General features: G+C 41.5%; 1 protein-coding gene and 1 long non-coding RNA gene across 3 annotated transcripts in view; one reads left to right on the top strand and one right to left on the bottom strand.

Moving 5' to 3' along the window:
- The window catches only part of LOC148343651 (uncharacterized), a 5,494-nt gene extending 3,932 nt beyond the window's left edge, over positions 1–1,562 (top strand). For both annotated transcript variants that reach the window (XR_015842012.1, XR_015842013.1), the window contains exon 3: positions 1,306–1,562. This is a non-coding gene — a long non-coding RNA (uncharacterized LOC148343651). The remainder of the gene's footprint in view (positions 1–1,305) is intronic.
- gldc (glycine dehydrogenase (decarboxylating)) overlaps positions 1–14,360 on the bottom strand; it is a 16,612-nt gene extending 2,252 nt beyond the window's left edge. The window contains exons 1-22 of the mRNA XM_088287899.1: positions 13,925–14,360; positions 13,761–13,839; positions 9,938–10,073; positions 9,104–9,268; positions 8,930–9,007; positions 8,701–8,848; positions 8,360–8,556; positions 8,156–8,252; positions 7,978–8,083; positions 7,780–7,919; positions 7,442–7,522; positions 7,255–7,352; positions 6,689–6,773; positions 6,565–6,606; positions 6,342–6,484; positions 5,925–6,000; positions 3,185–3,310; positions 2,424–2,573; positions 1,840–1,952; positions 1,296–1,437; positions 1,087–1,198; positions 274–369 (exon numbers count right to left, since the gene is read on the bottom strand). Of these exons, the coding sequence (XP_088144025.1) occupies positions 274–369; positions 1,087–1,198; positions 1,296–1,437; positions 1,840–1,952; positions 2,424–2,573; positions 3,185–3,310; positions 5,925–6,000; positions 6,342–6,484; positions 6,565–6,606; positions 6,689–6,773; positions 7,255–7,352; positions 7,442–7,522; positions 7,780–7,919; positions 7,978–8,083; positions 8,156–8,252; positions 8,360–8,556; positions 8,701–8,848; positions 8,930–9,007; positions 9,104–9,268; positions 9,938–10,073; positions 13,761–13,839; positions 13,925–14,245 (2,731 nt within the window). The 5' untranslated portion in view covers positions 14,246–14,360. The remainder of the gene's footprint in view (positions 1–273; positions 370–1,086; positions 1,199–1,295; positions 1,438–1,839; positions 1,953–2,423; positions 2,574–3,184; positions 3,311–5,924; positions 6,001–6,341; positions 6,485–6,564; positions 6,607–6,688; positions 6,774–7,254; positions 7,353–7,441; positions 7,523–7,779; positions 7,920–7,977; positions 8,084–8,155; positions 8,253–8,359; positions 8,557–8,700; positions 8,849–8,929; positions 9,008–9,103; positions 9,269–9,937; positions 10,074–13,760; positions 13,840–13,924) is intronic.

The raw sequence follows: 14,360 nt of genomic DNA, 5'->3' as shown, positions 1-14,360 counted from the left end.
GGAATGGTGTTCAATCATTTTTAAGAAAAAAAAATAGGCCGTGCTGAAATACTCATTTCTTTGCATTTTAATTGACATCATCTCAAGCTAACCAATTGTGCTGCCATCTAGTGGTCAACAGTGGAATTGTTTTCTCCCCCAACTCATTCCATAGTTTAAATGATTTTTTGCAATTAGTGCAGCTCTAATAAACCAAGAAGAACAGTTAAAAGTTGTCTTTGTTATCCACAGCCGTTTTGTGTGACTCAGCTAAATTGTGAGCCATGAACTGACCGTAATCTTGGAGCCTCTTGGCCACGTCCACAGCCTCCACGTTGGCTGATTTCTTGAAGGGCCTCACGTCCAAAATGAACTCATGGGCTACAAAGCCTGCTCACACACACACACACACACACACGCGCACGCACAGATCTTTATTTTCTCCGTTTGGCACTTTATGTGGAAAAAACAATTCATTAAATACACTTGATTAATAATTGTAAAATAAAACTTTACATTTGATTATCCATTTAATACAAAAAAGGGTACTAGTACTGTTACAAATGTCAAAAAAGTAAAATTGACAAATGCAAATAATACACTAATTGTGCAAAACTGAAAAATATTTTAAAGCCATCATATCACTTAAAATTGTTTAGAAAAAATTGAAAAGATTATTAAAACAAAATCAACGCTTTCACCAGTAATTAGCATTCTAAATGTTGTATTTATTTAATTATTTTGTAACAAGATTGTTGTACAGTTAAACCCACATTTTTATATGGTTCAGAATATTCAGATTATTGCATTTGGTTTTTGGTGGGATTTGAAAAAAAAAAAAAAAAAACGCATTGTCGTGTCAAATAAAAAATATTGCTTTGGTGCCATCTTGTGACAACTACAAGCAATGCCATATTCTGTTACATGTTCAAAATTTTGTTGTGACAACAAAAACCGTTCGTGAACGTCTGCGACCGACCGTTTGTCACCTTGAGCAAACCCTGACGAGAAATCAGCATTCGGCCCTCAGTGGCATACGACCTTAATGTTGTCCCAGTGTGTAGCGTCATCTGTTGCTAGGCGGATTCCATGCAAACCTGAACGTACCTTTGGCTCCTCTGTAGAGGATCTTGTAGTGGCCCTCCAGCCTTTTGGCCATGTAGTTGGCGTTGAGGATGGCCATTTCTGTTGCATGAACCAGACCCTTGGCGCCCATCATCTTTCATTGAAAAAAAAAAAAACACAAAAATAAAATTGTTAAACAAATGTGTAAATACTATTGAGTTTTGTATTTATTTTTTTTTTTTATTGCCGACCTTGATGTAGGCCCAGGAGATGGGCAGGATGGCGCTGGATCCCCACGGCGCGGCACTGATGGTGCCCAGGGAGCTGCTGCTGTTGACCGAGCTCATGGAGACCACCGGGTGGCTTGGCAGGAACGGGGCCAAATGCGCTTTCCTGCTCGGGGCCAAATAACAGCCTGCTGAAGCTGAGGTAGGAACTCCAGAAAGCCCTTTGAGTATTTATTCCATAGCCTTGATATCTAAAGCTCAATGAACTAGTATGCTCTTTAGCCTTACTGGTAAAACAATTCAGTGCACTAGTAGACCGGCAGTCTCTTACTCATCAAGCCATTTTGGTCTAACTAGTAGGGCCCAGGAGGCTTCAAGTGCAAATACAAATAAAATCATTACTGGAAACAAAATTGTTTTATTAATCTGCTGAATTGTCTCTTTAATGATAAAAAAAAACAGACATGTGCATCGATCTTTACCTGGATAGCAAGGAATCAAATAAATGCTCAGGCGGCTTTACATAGATGACTATGCGTACTATTGGAACTAGTACAGTGGGACTTACACGCCGATTGGACCCATGCCCGGTCCTCCGCCTCCGTGCGGGATGCAGAAGGTCTTGTGCAGGTTGAGATGAGACACGTCCGAGCCGTAATCTCCAGGGCGACACAGGCCCACCTGTAACACACTAGTGCTACTTTCACTCATGCAACATGGGGTCGGATCTTTGTCTGACATAATGTCCACGAAAGAAAACGTCCCATTTTAAATATCGTCCACTTAAATCGATGAATTGTTCAGGACCTAAAATAGTTGCCAAATACCTGTTGTTTGGTGTTATAACTACCACAACAATGATGCTAGTTTTGTTAGCAAGTCTATGGAGTTTCCATTGATTGCTAGCTTTAAGATGAAAGCTTGAAGCAAGCACATGACCTCTTTCATGACGAATTGTTCACTAGCTGCCCAAGTAGCAGTTTGCTCACTACTCTAGAAAAATATATCAGGGTGTGTGACGGCTCAAGTCAAGGTACTGTCATGCTAAGGTGTGTTGGGTTTGTGAGTTGCGCAATTGGTTGTCAGCATTTTCGCGAGCAAATGGCTAAAAAATAATCCGGTTATAAGCAGATAACACACGCACACGCGTACCTGGGCATTCATGTTGGCGCCGTCCAAGTACACCTGTCCGCCGGCACGGTGGATGAGCTCGCACACGTCCTGGATTTGCTCCTCAAACACGCCGAACGTGGACGGGTACGTTATCATCATGGCCGCCAGGTTGTCCTTGTGTTTGTCCACCTGGAAAAACGCATCACAACGTTTGAGGAGTTTTAGCCTTTTTTTTTTTTTTTTTAAATAAAGCTTATACGTAAAATATTTGGTGAAGGGAAAAAAAAAAAAGAGTTCAATGTTAAAGGATTATATTAAAAAAATAAAACGGAAGTAAAAGAACAACAAAATTTAAATATTTTTTTCACTGATTCTTTTTGAAATTAAGAAAATTAATGACGATAGGGGGGAAAAATATCATCCATCCATTTTCCGAACTGTGCTTCCTCAAGATAAGAATAGGGATGAGAAATGCCCCCAAATGCTAAAAGGCCTCTAAATGCCACGAGATTGCGCCAAAGCACGACAGTATAGTTCTACTAGAAAGCCCACATAGTTCGTTTGCACCAAGATGCCACAAGGGGGTGCCAAAGCGCTACTTCTTAGTTTGGGAGTCACTTGGGAATAGGCGGGTTTTCACTTGACATTAAAAATTGTTAAGAGAAAATATTGAAAGAAAATAAACTAACTTAAGTACAAAAATCATTTTGTTTAAATCATTTACACAATTAATCACCTGAAAAAAGAAAAATAATCCCACATCAAAAGAAAAAAGTAATTAATAAAAAAAAACGTGATACCAGGGTTTTAAGGTGGGCCAGGTCGATGTTGCCGTCTTTGTCCACCTCCACCACTTGCACCTTCATGCCCGCCATCTGAGCGCTGGCCGGGTTTGTGCCGTGTGCAGACTTGGGGATCAAACACACCTACAATGTACACACAAAGGCATCTCGTCAATAATCAGATCAAGACAGCCATTCAAGAAACCGCAGGGGTCGTCTAGCTTCGTTTGGAACTAAAAAAAAAACAACAAAAAAAACAGACATATTGTGTCAATCAGTTTTTTTAAATGTTCCTCATGAATGTTATCTTTTTAATCACATTTCCTGCCATTGTAGATATTTTTGTTATTATAGTTAAAAAATAATCTGATTTATGAGTTAACACAAACGATTAATTCAATTAAAAAAAAACATTTGTATTCATGGGTGAAGTGTGCTATACAAATAAAGTTGTATTGAAATTTCTACATTCATATTGTTGCAATGTAAATTTGATAAATGTGACAAAATATATTAAATCAATATATAAATACTATACATGAATAAAAAGTTAACTTGTATTGCATTTATCCCCCAAAAAAATCTCTAAATAAATTTGACAACGTAATTCAAATTTTCAGTCTTTTGTCAAGTCATTCCAGATTGTTTTTTTTAAACATTTGTAAAAAAATATGATATATGGCAAAATAAAAGTTTGAATTTTCCGGTTTTTGGGGGCTTATCTTTCTAGATATGCTTATGTGAAAAGAAATGTGAAAAATATATATTTTTTTCCATTAAAGAAATAAAAATTCAAATTTTTTTTTTCACCCGATCATTCTAGATTGCATCCCTTATCTGTTACACTTCACTTGCCACAGTGTGACTTACTCCATTATTTTAAGAGCCAGACAATACAATAAATACATAGTGTAAAATATATTATTACCGGTATATATTAAAAAAAAAAAAATATATATATATAGATAGATTTTTTTTTTTTTTTTTTATTTATTTTTTTTTTTTTGTCATTTACAATTGCAACGTGACAAACCTCCTGCAGCAATGGGTGAAGTGTTTTTTTTTGTGTGTGGGTGTGTGACCTGAATGTTTCAGCGTCCTGCTGGTCACTAATTGATCTGCTGCCTTATTAGGGTGACGTTCATGACATTGCGCAATTCAGCCGGGGCACTTAGACCTTCGGGTTGGGCAACGTTCACAAATAACACACAGGCGGCCTCTGCAAAATGAAAATGCCAAATATGGAATATTGTCCATTTGGACTTTGACTCTTTCAAGACCGCCCTCCACCCCCCTTATCTCCGACGTGCATGCATAGACCATTATTAAAAAAAAAGTACAGGTGCTAAAAGTCCAGTCAGCCGTTCTTTAATCTCCGGGGACGTCTTATCTGCGACTAGTTCTTAAGCGGTGACCAATCGGCGGCGAACATGCTGAACTGTGATGTCGCAGTGACCCATTATAGCACATTGTGTGGGCAAGAATTGTCACTGATAAAGATTACACTCCCACCTTACTCACTCACAAAGGACAAAAAAGTGACCCAAAGAATAACACTGTACTGTTTCTTGTGTACAATGTGCCAGAATAAAATTTTTTAAGGTGAAGTGAAAAAGATTGCAGTAGCAATTATGGTAATAACGTTGTAAATTAAGTTATTAAAAAAATAAAGTTGTAAATTTACGAGCAAATTGGAAGGTTATGAGAAAAATGTTATAATGGTGAGAAAGATTGAGTAGTGAGTGAAAAAAAAGATTAAGAATAAATTTGGAATATGGCACAACCAAAAAAAGTTGTAGTTGAAAAGGTCAAGAGTATAAGTGGGAATGTGTTGCAAGCCTTAATGTTGTGCTCTAAGGGGATAACGCAATGTCATCGCAAAGTAGGGCTGGGCGATATATATCGTCAATGTTGCTTTGACGATGTGCAAATTTACATTATCGAGTATTTATACTCCCTCGAAAAGGAACGACATCAGTCGGTCGATGGCCACACAGAGGAAGTGGTGAAAAAACAAAATTTGTCAAATCAGGGCGCATTGACGGCAGAGGAGGAGGAAGCGATGAACCTTCATTCTGCGACTCAGCGGGCACGATCCAGTCTGTGATCACACCCGAGCTAACGTTTCAAATATGGAGGAGGAGGAGTGTCCCGTCTCAGCGGGTAAATTAATACCAAGACGCAATTCCACGTGCCTCGTCTGTAAATGATTTGGTGTTGACAAGACTGACGTCGGTCGAAATAACATCACCGTGGAGAGCAATTCTCTTCCACCATGAACTACATGAAAGCTTTTAATGAAGTAAACACACACACACACACACACACACACACACACACACACACACACACACACACACACACACACACACACACACACACTCAGAAAACCCTTATCGAGTTGAGCAAACAAGCTCACACACGCACACAGTACTTTAGGCAAGCAAGTTATAGAACGTGACAGCCAGAATGTTCCGTATTCGCTGAACTTTCAGTTTCAGTTCACAAATGATGTCTATTCATAATTGTTCTGCGAAGCAAGAATATTTTTTGGTACAATATCGTCCCATTATTGTTTTTAATCGAAAAAGTAAGCAGTAATTAGAACCCCAAAAAAGTTACAAAAAAACAATTATCGATGATGTGAGAATAATGTCTTAATTTAAATAGACAATAAAAGTAACCTCTCTATTGCTGTACCAGCACATTTTCCGTACAAATCCTCATTGATATTTAGTTTTGTTTGCGCATCACTTACGCTTCTTGACATCTCCCCCTTTGAGTTGAGGTAAGCCTTAATAGCTGCCAGCCCGGCATATTCTCCCTGAGCGCCACTGGAACACAAAACAAACATGCTCACGCACAAACTAACGAATGGCGCTAAATACACGATTGCCATTCAAATGACATCACTTTTGCTTGAGCTTACCAGAGCTCAGGTCGTTGACACCTCGAGAACATTTTCTCCCTCCTAACTACCTTACATAATATTTGAGTACTGTTGCTTGCCATCTTTTTTTTTTTTTTTTTTTAAACAATCGTAATCTAATATTGGACTACAATTTACATCCTGCACAAAAACGGATGGACAACTTTACATATGATGTAAGACAGTGGGATTGTAAAATGAAGTCCAATTTAATTTGATGTGGACCACATCCCGACCTGGCCGTACCTGTTTGGCTGGAAGGAGATCTTGTCATAGCCCGTCACCTCACAGAGGTCCTTCTCCAGCTGCCTGAAGAGCTTCTGATAGCCCTCGGCTTGCTCCAGAGGCACAAACGGGTGAATGTTGGCAAACTCCCGCCACGTGATTGGCTAAAGCAAACAAGTAACATTTTCACTGGCTAAAAGAAACAAGTATTACCTTTTAAAAATATACTTGAAAAGTGACTCACCATGAGCTCCGAGGAACTGTTCAGCTTCATGGTACAAGAGCCCTAAACAGTCCCCAATATATTCATGTTATTGAAAAATCTTATATTTATTAGTTTTAAAAATGGTGTTGTGGTAAGTTCTCACCAGTGGGATCATGCTGTGCACCAGCGAGATGTCTTTGTTCTCCAAACGCTTCATGTATCGCACGATGTTTGTCTCCGAGTGGTAACTAGGATGAGCCAAAGCAGGATGGTTAGCAACATGCTAATGCTAGCATAATTAGAAAAGGCTGACTGAGCGTGATATCATGTTACATCCTGAGTTCCTCAAAGATATTAGAAGCCAAGACTGGATTATTTATGGCCCCAGTAAAGATAAAAGTTATGAACAAACACCTTAAACGGCTGAAAAAGCTGATAAAAGTTCACTTGAGTGGCTAACTGTAAACGTCCACTCATCAATGTGAGATCACGCATATATGCTTTCAGGTTAGCATGTAATGCTACTTCATTACATGCCTAAAGAAAATGATAAATGTTAGAGGACAAGACCAATAAAAGTAAACGCATTGTCGGCCAACCCTGTTAGTTTCAAAACAATAACTCTTGTGTGACATGTGTAACATGGTTAGCCGCAGAACACTCAAGAGGAACAAGAAAACATGTTCGATGACGTCTCCTATAGAGTTCATGTCAAAAGTAACTATCCACCTGTTGAAGACCTGGTGCGCCAGGTACTTGCTGGTCCTCTTGAAAGGACTTCCCATGATGCCCTTCATCCGCTCCCCCATCTTCTCAGCAATAAGTTCCTAAAAAGAAAATGAAGCATGCAGTCCTTGAATGAGCACAAGGCAACAAAACACGATGAGTAAGAAAATAAGCGTTGGTGTCAACATACAGCGGAGGATTCACAGCCAAAGACCCAAAGCAAGTCGTCCAGGTCCCTTTCGGTCACCGTCTCGTCCAACGATACGCCCAACTGTAATGAGCAAACAAACAAAAATGAGATTTGAAGAAGTGAGCGACCCACTAAAAAGGTCCAGATTTGACATTGTCGCCATCTCCTCGGACCAATGGAGGACATTTCATTATTTTCAAGGAAGATGGAAAAATTACCAGAGTTGTCCAACAGATGTGCATGATCAAATTAAGGACTGTAAATAAATCTTGGGCACCCTTACATTGTCAAAGACCAAAGGAAGAAAATGGATGAACCACAAGAATGGAAGTCCTCACCACTCCGTCAGCGTAGACCCTGAGGTTTATGTTCCTCTGCGCAGCTCTCTCCAGGATGTCCTTGGCCGCCACACCGCAGGTGATCTTCAGTGTGTCGAAGAACATCTCACTGTGCAGCCGGTGTCCTGCTCTTTTCAGACCTGGACCATACCACCACTTACTCATTTAGCTTTTGCCCGAATGGTGCAAGGACCTTACCCTCGGCGAGGATAAGAGTGGCGTTGTGCGTCCTCTCAGCAATGTGTTTGAGTCCTTGAGGGCCGTGGTAGAGTGCAAACATGGCAGCCATGTTGGCTAGCAGAGCCTGATTGTTGGGAAACGAGCCCAGTTACGACACAAGACATTCCAGTGAGGGATTTGGGGTCTGTGGACCTACCTGAGCTGTGCAGATGTTGCTGGTGGCTTTGTCCCTGCGGATGTGCTGCTCCCTGGTCTGCAGTGCAAGCCGAAACACTTCCTTCCCTGCAGCATCCCTAAAACATAAACCTTTAACTTGAACACATACGTCACTGACAAAAAGTTTGGAATACTCGTCTTTCGGGGGGGAAGGAATCACAACAAGTGAGTCTTGATGTCCTACCTGGTAACGCCAACCATCCTGCCAGGCATCATTCGGACCAGATTCTCTTTGACAGAGAAGAAGGCGGCATGAGGACCCCCGTAGCACAGAGGAACCCCAAACCTCTGCGAGCTTCCCAGCGCAATGTCCACACCGAACTCGCCAGGGGGACGCAGCACACACAGTGCCAGCAGATCTGTTGCGCAGCAGGCCAGGGCCTAGAAAACAAAAATCAATTTCTGTGAACTTCAAAAGAGGGACCTCTAATATGTAAGGCAGACGTATGAACAACTTGTCCACCATCATGCTACTTCAAACCAAACCATTTTATTGACATTTTCATTAGGAATGAATGGACTTACCCCTCCTTTGTGTGCCCTGTCCACAAGAGATGTGAAGTCCTCCACCCTGCCGTCAGTGTCAGGGTACTGGAACAAAACCCCGCTGATGTCTTTCTGGCTGAAGTCCATCTCGTGGGGCAGCTTCAGCACCGTCTTCACACCAATGTAGCTAAAACATGAGAGTCAAACGGCATGCCAATGTTGGATACGTCATTTAGGACGGTTGAAAGTCTTTTGAGTGTTTTCCTACTTGGCTCTGGTCTGCACCACTGCAATGGTCTGAGGGTGACAGCGAGGGTCGATGTAGAAGATTCTTCTTTTGTTCTGTCTGGGAGAAGAACGCAAGGAAACCCAGGAGCGTTATGCAGACTCTGGATCTCTTCCTTCCTCTACCGTGAGGTAATGCAATAACGTTTCTTCACACCTGTGGCAGAGCTGCATGGCCTCGGCGGCCGCCGTGCCCTCATCCAGTAATGAGGCATTGGCCATGGTCAGGCCTGTGATGTCGCAGATCATGGTCTGGTAGTTGAGGAGAGATTCCAGTCGGCCTTGGGAGACCTCGGGCTGATAGGGTGTATATTGAGTCACCCTGAGGAAGCGGAATATCAAACGGCAAGAAGGCACCAGTTAGAATTAAGTATAATCTCAACGCATGTAGACCTTTCTTGTTTTTTTTTTTTTTTTTTTTTTTTTTAAATAATTGTTATACTTTAAATCCCTTAGGCCAGTGCTTGCCAATTTTTGGGGAGATTAAATTATTTTCAGCAGCGAATATTTGAGTTTTTGCGAATGTTACATTCTCGTCAGGGTTCGTTTAATGACGGAAATGTTTGATCAACTGTCACCAGACATTCGCCTGTACTTTTCTTGTCGCAAGGGAATTTTGAACATGTGGAAATATCCTTGTGACAAGGAAAACCATTAAAACTGTTTCTGAACGTCTGGCGACCTGACACAAACGTGCATTTTGCTACTTTTGCCAACATTCGCAATTATCGAATATCTTTAAATGTTTAGTTCTTGTTCTATTTTTGTAATTCAATATGGAATAAACCAAGGAACAAAATAAAACTCATCCGAGATTGTTCATTCCCGTCCAGCAGAGAATATGCATTGACCCACACAGTCACGAGTGACGGTATAGCTCAAGTCACAAGTCGTCTGGGCTCCGTGTCGCCGGGACACATTAAAGCTGAGTGACCAAAACTTTGTGGTCAGTCAGCAGATCCTCAGAAGTCACTTGAGTTCTCCAACTCACCAGCCCGCATTCTCCAGGAGGTTCCGCTGGATGGGCGGCGGCACGGAACAGTTGTAGTAGCCCATACCAATGTAGGAACGCCACACCTTGTTCCTGGACGCGATCTTGTGCAACGACTCCAACACTTCATTCTCACCTGGAACATTCCCAGACAACAGTTTATACTATACCATATGTAAAGTGCTTTGTTACAGCTCAGCTGTTGTGAAATACAACTCTCAGTACATACATACAGAAGCGATAACAGTAAATTAATCTGTTTCGATGTTGTGCTGATTAAATTCAAATATTCAGCTTTTAAAAAGGACAGTATCCATAGTCCATCTTGCCAATGAGAGAATGAAGCCTTCAAAACTACTTCGCCACATGAGATCAAGCACCCAGCATTAAGAGACGGACGGGCCTGGATTGAAGTCAAAGCAGAATACTCAGGGATTCCTTGCTTCCATTTCCAACACTCTGTGTGTGTGTGTGAAGCGGGATTTTCTGCAATGACTTTGAACAAAACAAGATTACGAAGTAGGCGGTGCGATACGGCTCGGTTCGGGGCGATGCATTGTGAAAGGACCCAGATTATTTCTGTAGGGGTGTCGGTCACAAAGCAACAGTGGTGGCGCAAGAACCCCTGCTTCCTGCTGATTGGTCAGCAGTGAATAATAGCTACAATTTGATGGCATGGTATGACATCAGCCTATTTACCACAGCGACCTCAAATGAACTCTTTAAGTAGCAACTTATAAAAGCATCATCCCTCTCACTAGTTTGATCCACTCTGTTTATCACGAGTCACCACGTGGCCGTCACGCCGCACCACTCCTCTACTTAATGCCGGAATATTCCAATGAGCAGCACTCGGAACTGCGGAACAAACGGGATTAAAAGAAAAAAAAAAAAGCAGATTAGAATGTAGGCGACAGAGAGCGAGAGAGGAAATGAGGACATATTTTGTTTGCAAACATCCAGAGAAGAGCTGGATCCATACAGCATGCTTCTAACTCACCCCCCCCCCCAACCCTACCAATTTAATGAGCGCTGTGCCAAAGCAACCGCTGAGATTCTTCTGGTTGCCTAGCAACGCCAAGGAATGGGACAATGGCACCCCATGTGAACTACGACTGGAGAAAGGGAAGACACCCCAAAAAAAGTGAATATGTGCAGTTGATTCAACGTCAAATATGTTAAAGATATAAAATGTGTCGTTTCAACGGTGGTGGGCCGTGCTTTTGGTTACCGGAATTTTCCAGTAAATTCCTGGAAAGTTTGGGTAAATTTCCATTGGAATTCATGATGGGGAATTGAGGCAATCGTCCAAATTGTAAACATTCCATTTTGTTTTGCCATAAGCAGACATTTATGAAAATATATAGTTCCTCCTTGTCACTCAAAATTCAATATAGAAAAAAAAAAGTTAAACATGTGGCTCACTGACGCCGCGGGGGACAAAGGATCGAGTCCGACTGTGAATGGCAAAACACCATGAATAATTGACTCATAATTGTAATTGCTATGAAAAAAAACATTAGCCACCAATAAGCGGGGGATCAGGTCATAAAGAAATTCAAACAAGCAAGCAGCAGGCAACCATCCGACGGACATCGTCTGCAGCAGGTCACAATCAGTATTCATCTAAGAACACGACAAAAACGAATTCAACTATGTAATCCTCACCAGTGATGCAGATTATTAAACGGAATAATGTGTGCCGATCAATACAGACTCGTTTTGCTAGCCAGAACTGTTTTGTTCTGGTCAACCAATCAGAGGATGGCAAACTGCTGATGTCATAAAAGGGCCAGCGCTCTGGCCCTGTGAGGCCGAATTTGGAATGCGATTGGAGAACGCATTACATACACACACATACTCAAAGAGAAATGGTATGAAGTGAAGACTGTTGGGAGTCACTGTATAGAATTTCATGGAACTAATATTAAAATGAAGGTTGTAAAGGACTGGGGTAAAAAGCCGGATTCAAAGCCACGTGGGAGCTCCATTGTTGTCTCCTTTGCTGCCATTTTCCTCCAAAGCCTCAAAAAAGCTGACGCGGCAAAAAATGTCAGCACCCAGCCTCCCCGATTGCGACCAATAGGACGCTGCCTCTCGCCAGGTGACTCCAACAAACTTAGTTAATCATTCCCGCTTTTGGATTTATGGTCCATACAAAAAAAAAAAAAAAAAAAGGCTACTTGTGTCAGCACTCGTGACCTTATTAGCCTGTCATCAAATTTGGATGGTAGTGAGTTGTGAAGTACACGATTGCGCAAACAAAAAGGTAATTACACCGCAAACTCTCCAAACGGCAATTTTAATGATTAAAAAGCTAAAAGCTATGAAACACAGTCCAAATGTCAACAGATGTGTGGAGCACAAATTTCATGCCAGAGATTGAAAACGGCAGAATAAATAATCCGGATGACATGTTCTACGTCAAAAGAACGTGAACTGGATTCATTTGACGTTGTTATTCCGGTTGTAGCCGTTCCTAATATTTCATCACGTTAAAAACCAACATAGTGACTCTCATCGATTAATCGCCTGATGCATTGTTGTTTACTTAGATCAAATTATTCGGTTTTTTTGGGTTTTTTTAATATTTGTTCGATTTGATCTAGGAATGCCCTGATGCCAATTTTTTTTCAGAATACAACTACACTGAATAAAATGGCACATTGAATTCACTTAATTTTATTTTGTCAAATGGTCGCATGAAATGAAATCATCTGGACCCAGATAAAAAAATGTATTTAAATCCAGGTGATTGTATTGTGTGCAACCAAATACATTTTCAGTTAATTCAACAGACATATTTTCAGTTTCCTTAAATTTTAATACCGTTATGCCTTGCAATTGTGATGAAAATGTGTTCCATCTATATAAATATGATCATATGTGATTTGTTTTTTTTGTCATTTAACAGGGAGTAAATTATTTGACTATTCATTTTCATCCTTAAAGGAAAACCTAAATTGCACTCAGCAGCATATATTTCCATATAGTTTTCCTTTTTTTTTTTATTCCTGAAAGAAAATGCTGCAAAGCTTGTAATCAATTTTTATTTGATGTTTATTGATTATACCAAGTCTAGCACCGGGGAGAAATTTAAATTCACATTGATTTATTGTTGTACTAAAGCTTGGTGTGTAAATATATCCACTATATATTAAAATTATTTAAAGGGGAAATTCAAATGACACTGCTGTAATATATACAATTGAGAATAGAGACACTAATAACTGTAACGGTGTCATAAAAAATGGTTTCATTAAAAAAAATGGGTCAATGTGACTTAGTTTTGTACTAAACTCAAAAATAATTACGTCAATTGGTAAAAATAAAAAAAACAACTAAACAAAATTGGATCCTTTTTTGAACATTTAAATTGGCCAACACATAACATATAGGAGTGTTAAACTAAACTACAACTGGAATAATAAGCCAAAAAATTAGAGTCTAATGATTATGATCAGCATCTTTGCAGTCTTTTTTTTCCATTGGAAAGTCCTCTGTGATTTATCTGGTTTGAACTGGGTTTCAATGTTGTTGTTGTTGTTGTTTTAAGGTAGCAATTTGTGTCAGTGTGCAGCGTGACAAGAGGAGAGAGTGTTTTTTTTGGGGGGGGGGGATTTCATCCATCCATGTCACCTTATTAGGAGCCCCCTCGGCTGTGATGTAATGTGACCGCTGGAACCAGATTGAACTGGACTTGGGACCTGGGCGAGAAACTTTGCACTCGCCTTAACGTGATCCTCATCATCATTATTCTGGTCGGAAATATGTTCAAGGGGAAGCATGTGGCAGAAAATGCGCGATAAAGATTTCAACTCACACACTGGGTCGTCCAGCTTCATGCTCTGCCTCATACGGATGGACGACGGCACCGTGTTCTCAATCAGCTGCTCGATGGACTGGGGGGGGACAACAACAAAACAAAACATTTGAAACGGAAACGGAGGAGGCGTATGCTCGTACTTTGTCTTTGTTTTGAATTACCTCCAGTCCGAGCGCGTCCAGCATGTCCCGCTTCTCCCGCTCACCTGGCCCGATGTGCCGCTCGGCGAAGTCGTCGTGCCGGGGTAGGATCCGCTCGATACGCCGAGAGCATCCAACCGCCGACGTCCGGACGCCCCGCGTTGCCACGGACTCCCCCGGCTCCGGCACCGGTGCGGCGCTCCGGCGGCCGGCGGTTCCCCACATCACGCGGCTGTCGGCGAGCGCGCGCCCGCCGCCGGCCGCGCGAGTCCGGTTGGCCGCCCCCACCACCTCCGCCGCTTTGGCCGAGAAGATGCCCCACGACTTGGCGCAGCGTTGCATCTTTTGTTTTGGAACAACAAGTTGGAGAATGCCGGCAGAGTGTGAAGATGCGATCCGCACAGGAGGGCTGCCGTTGCTTCTCCTTCTGCTGCTGCTGCTGCTGCTGTTATTGCTG

Source organism: Idiotropiscis lumnitzeri, chromosome 1, assembly GCF_059441095.1.
Source record: "Idiotropiscis lumnitzeri isolate Australia: NSW breed Sydney's pygmy pipehorse chromosome 1, RoL_Ilum_1.0, whole genome shotgun sequence".
Classification (NCBI taxonomy): domain Eukaryota; kingdom Metazoa; phylum Chordata; class Actinopteri; order Syngnathiformes; family Syngnathidae; genus Idiotropiscis; species Idiotropiscis lumnitzeri.
Note: the sequence above shows the minus strand (reverse complement) of the source record. Positions and strands in the feature narration are given on the sequence as shown.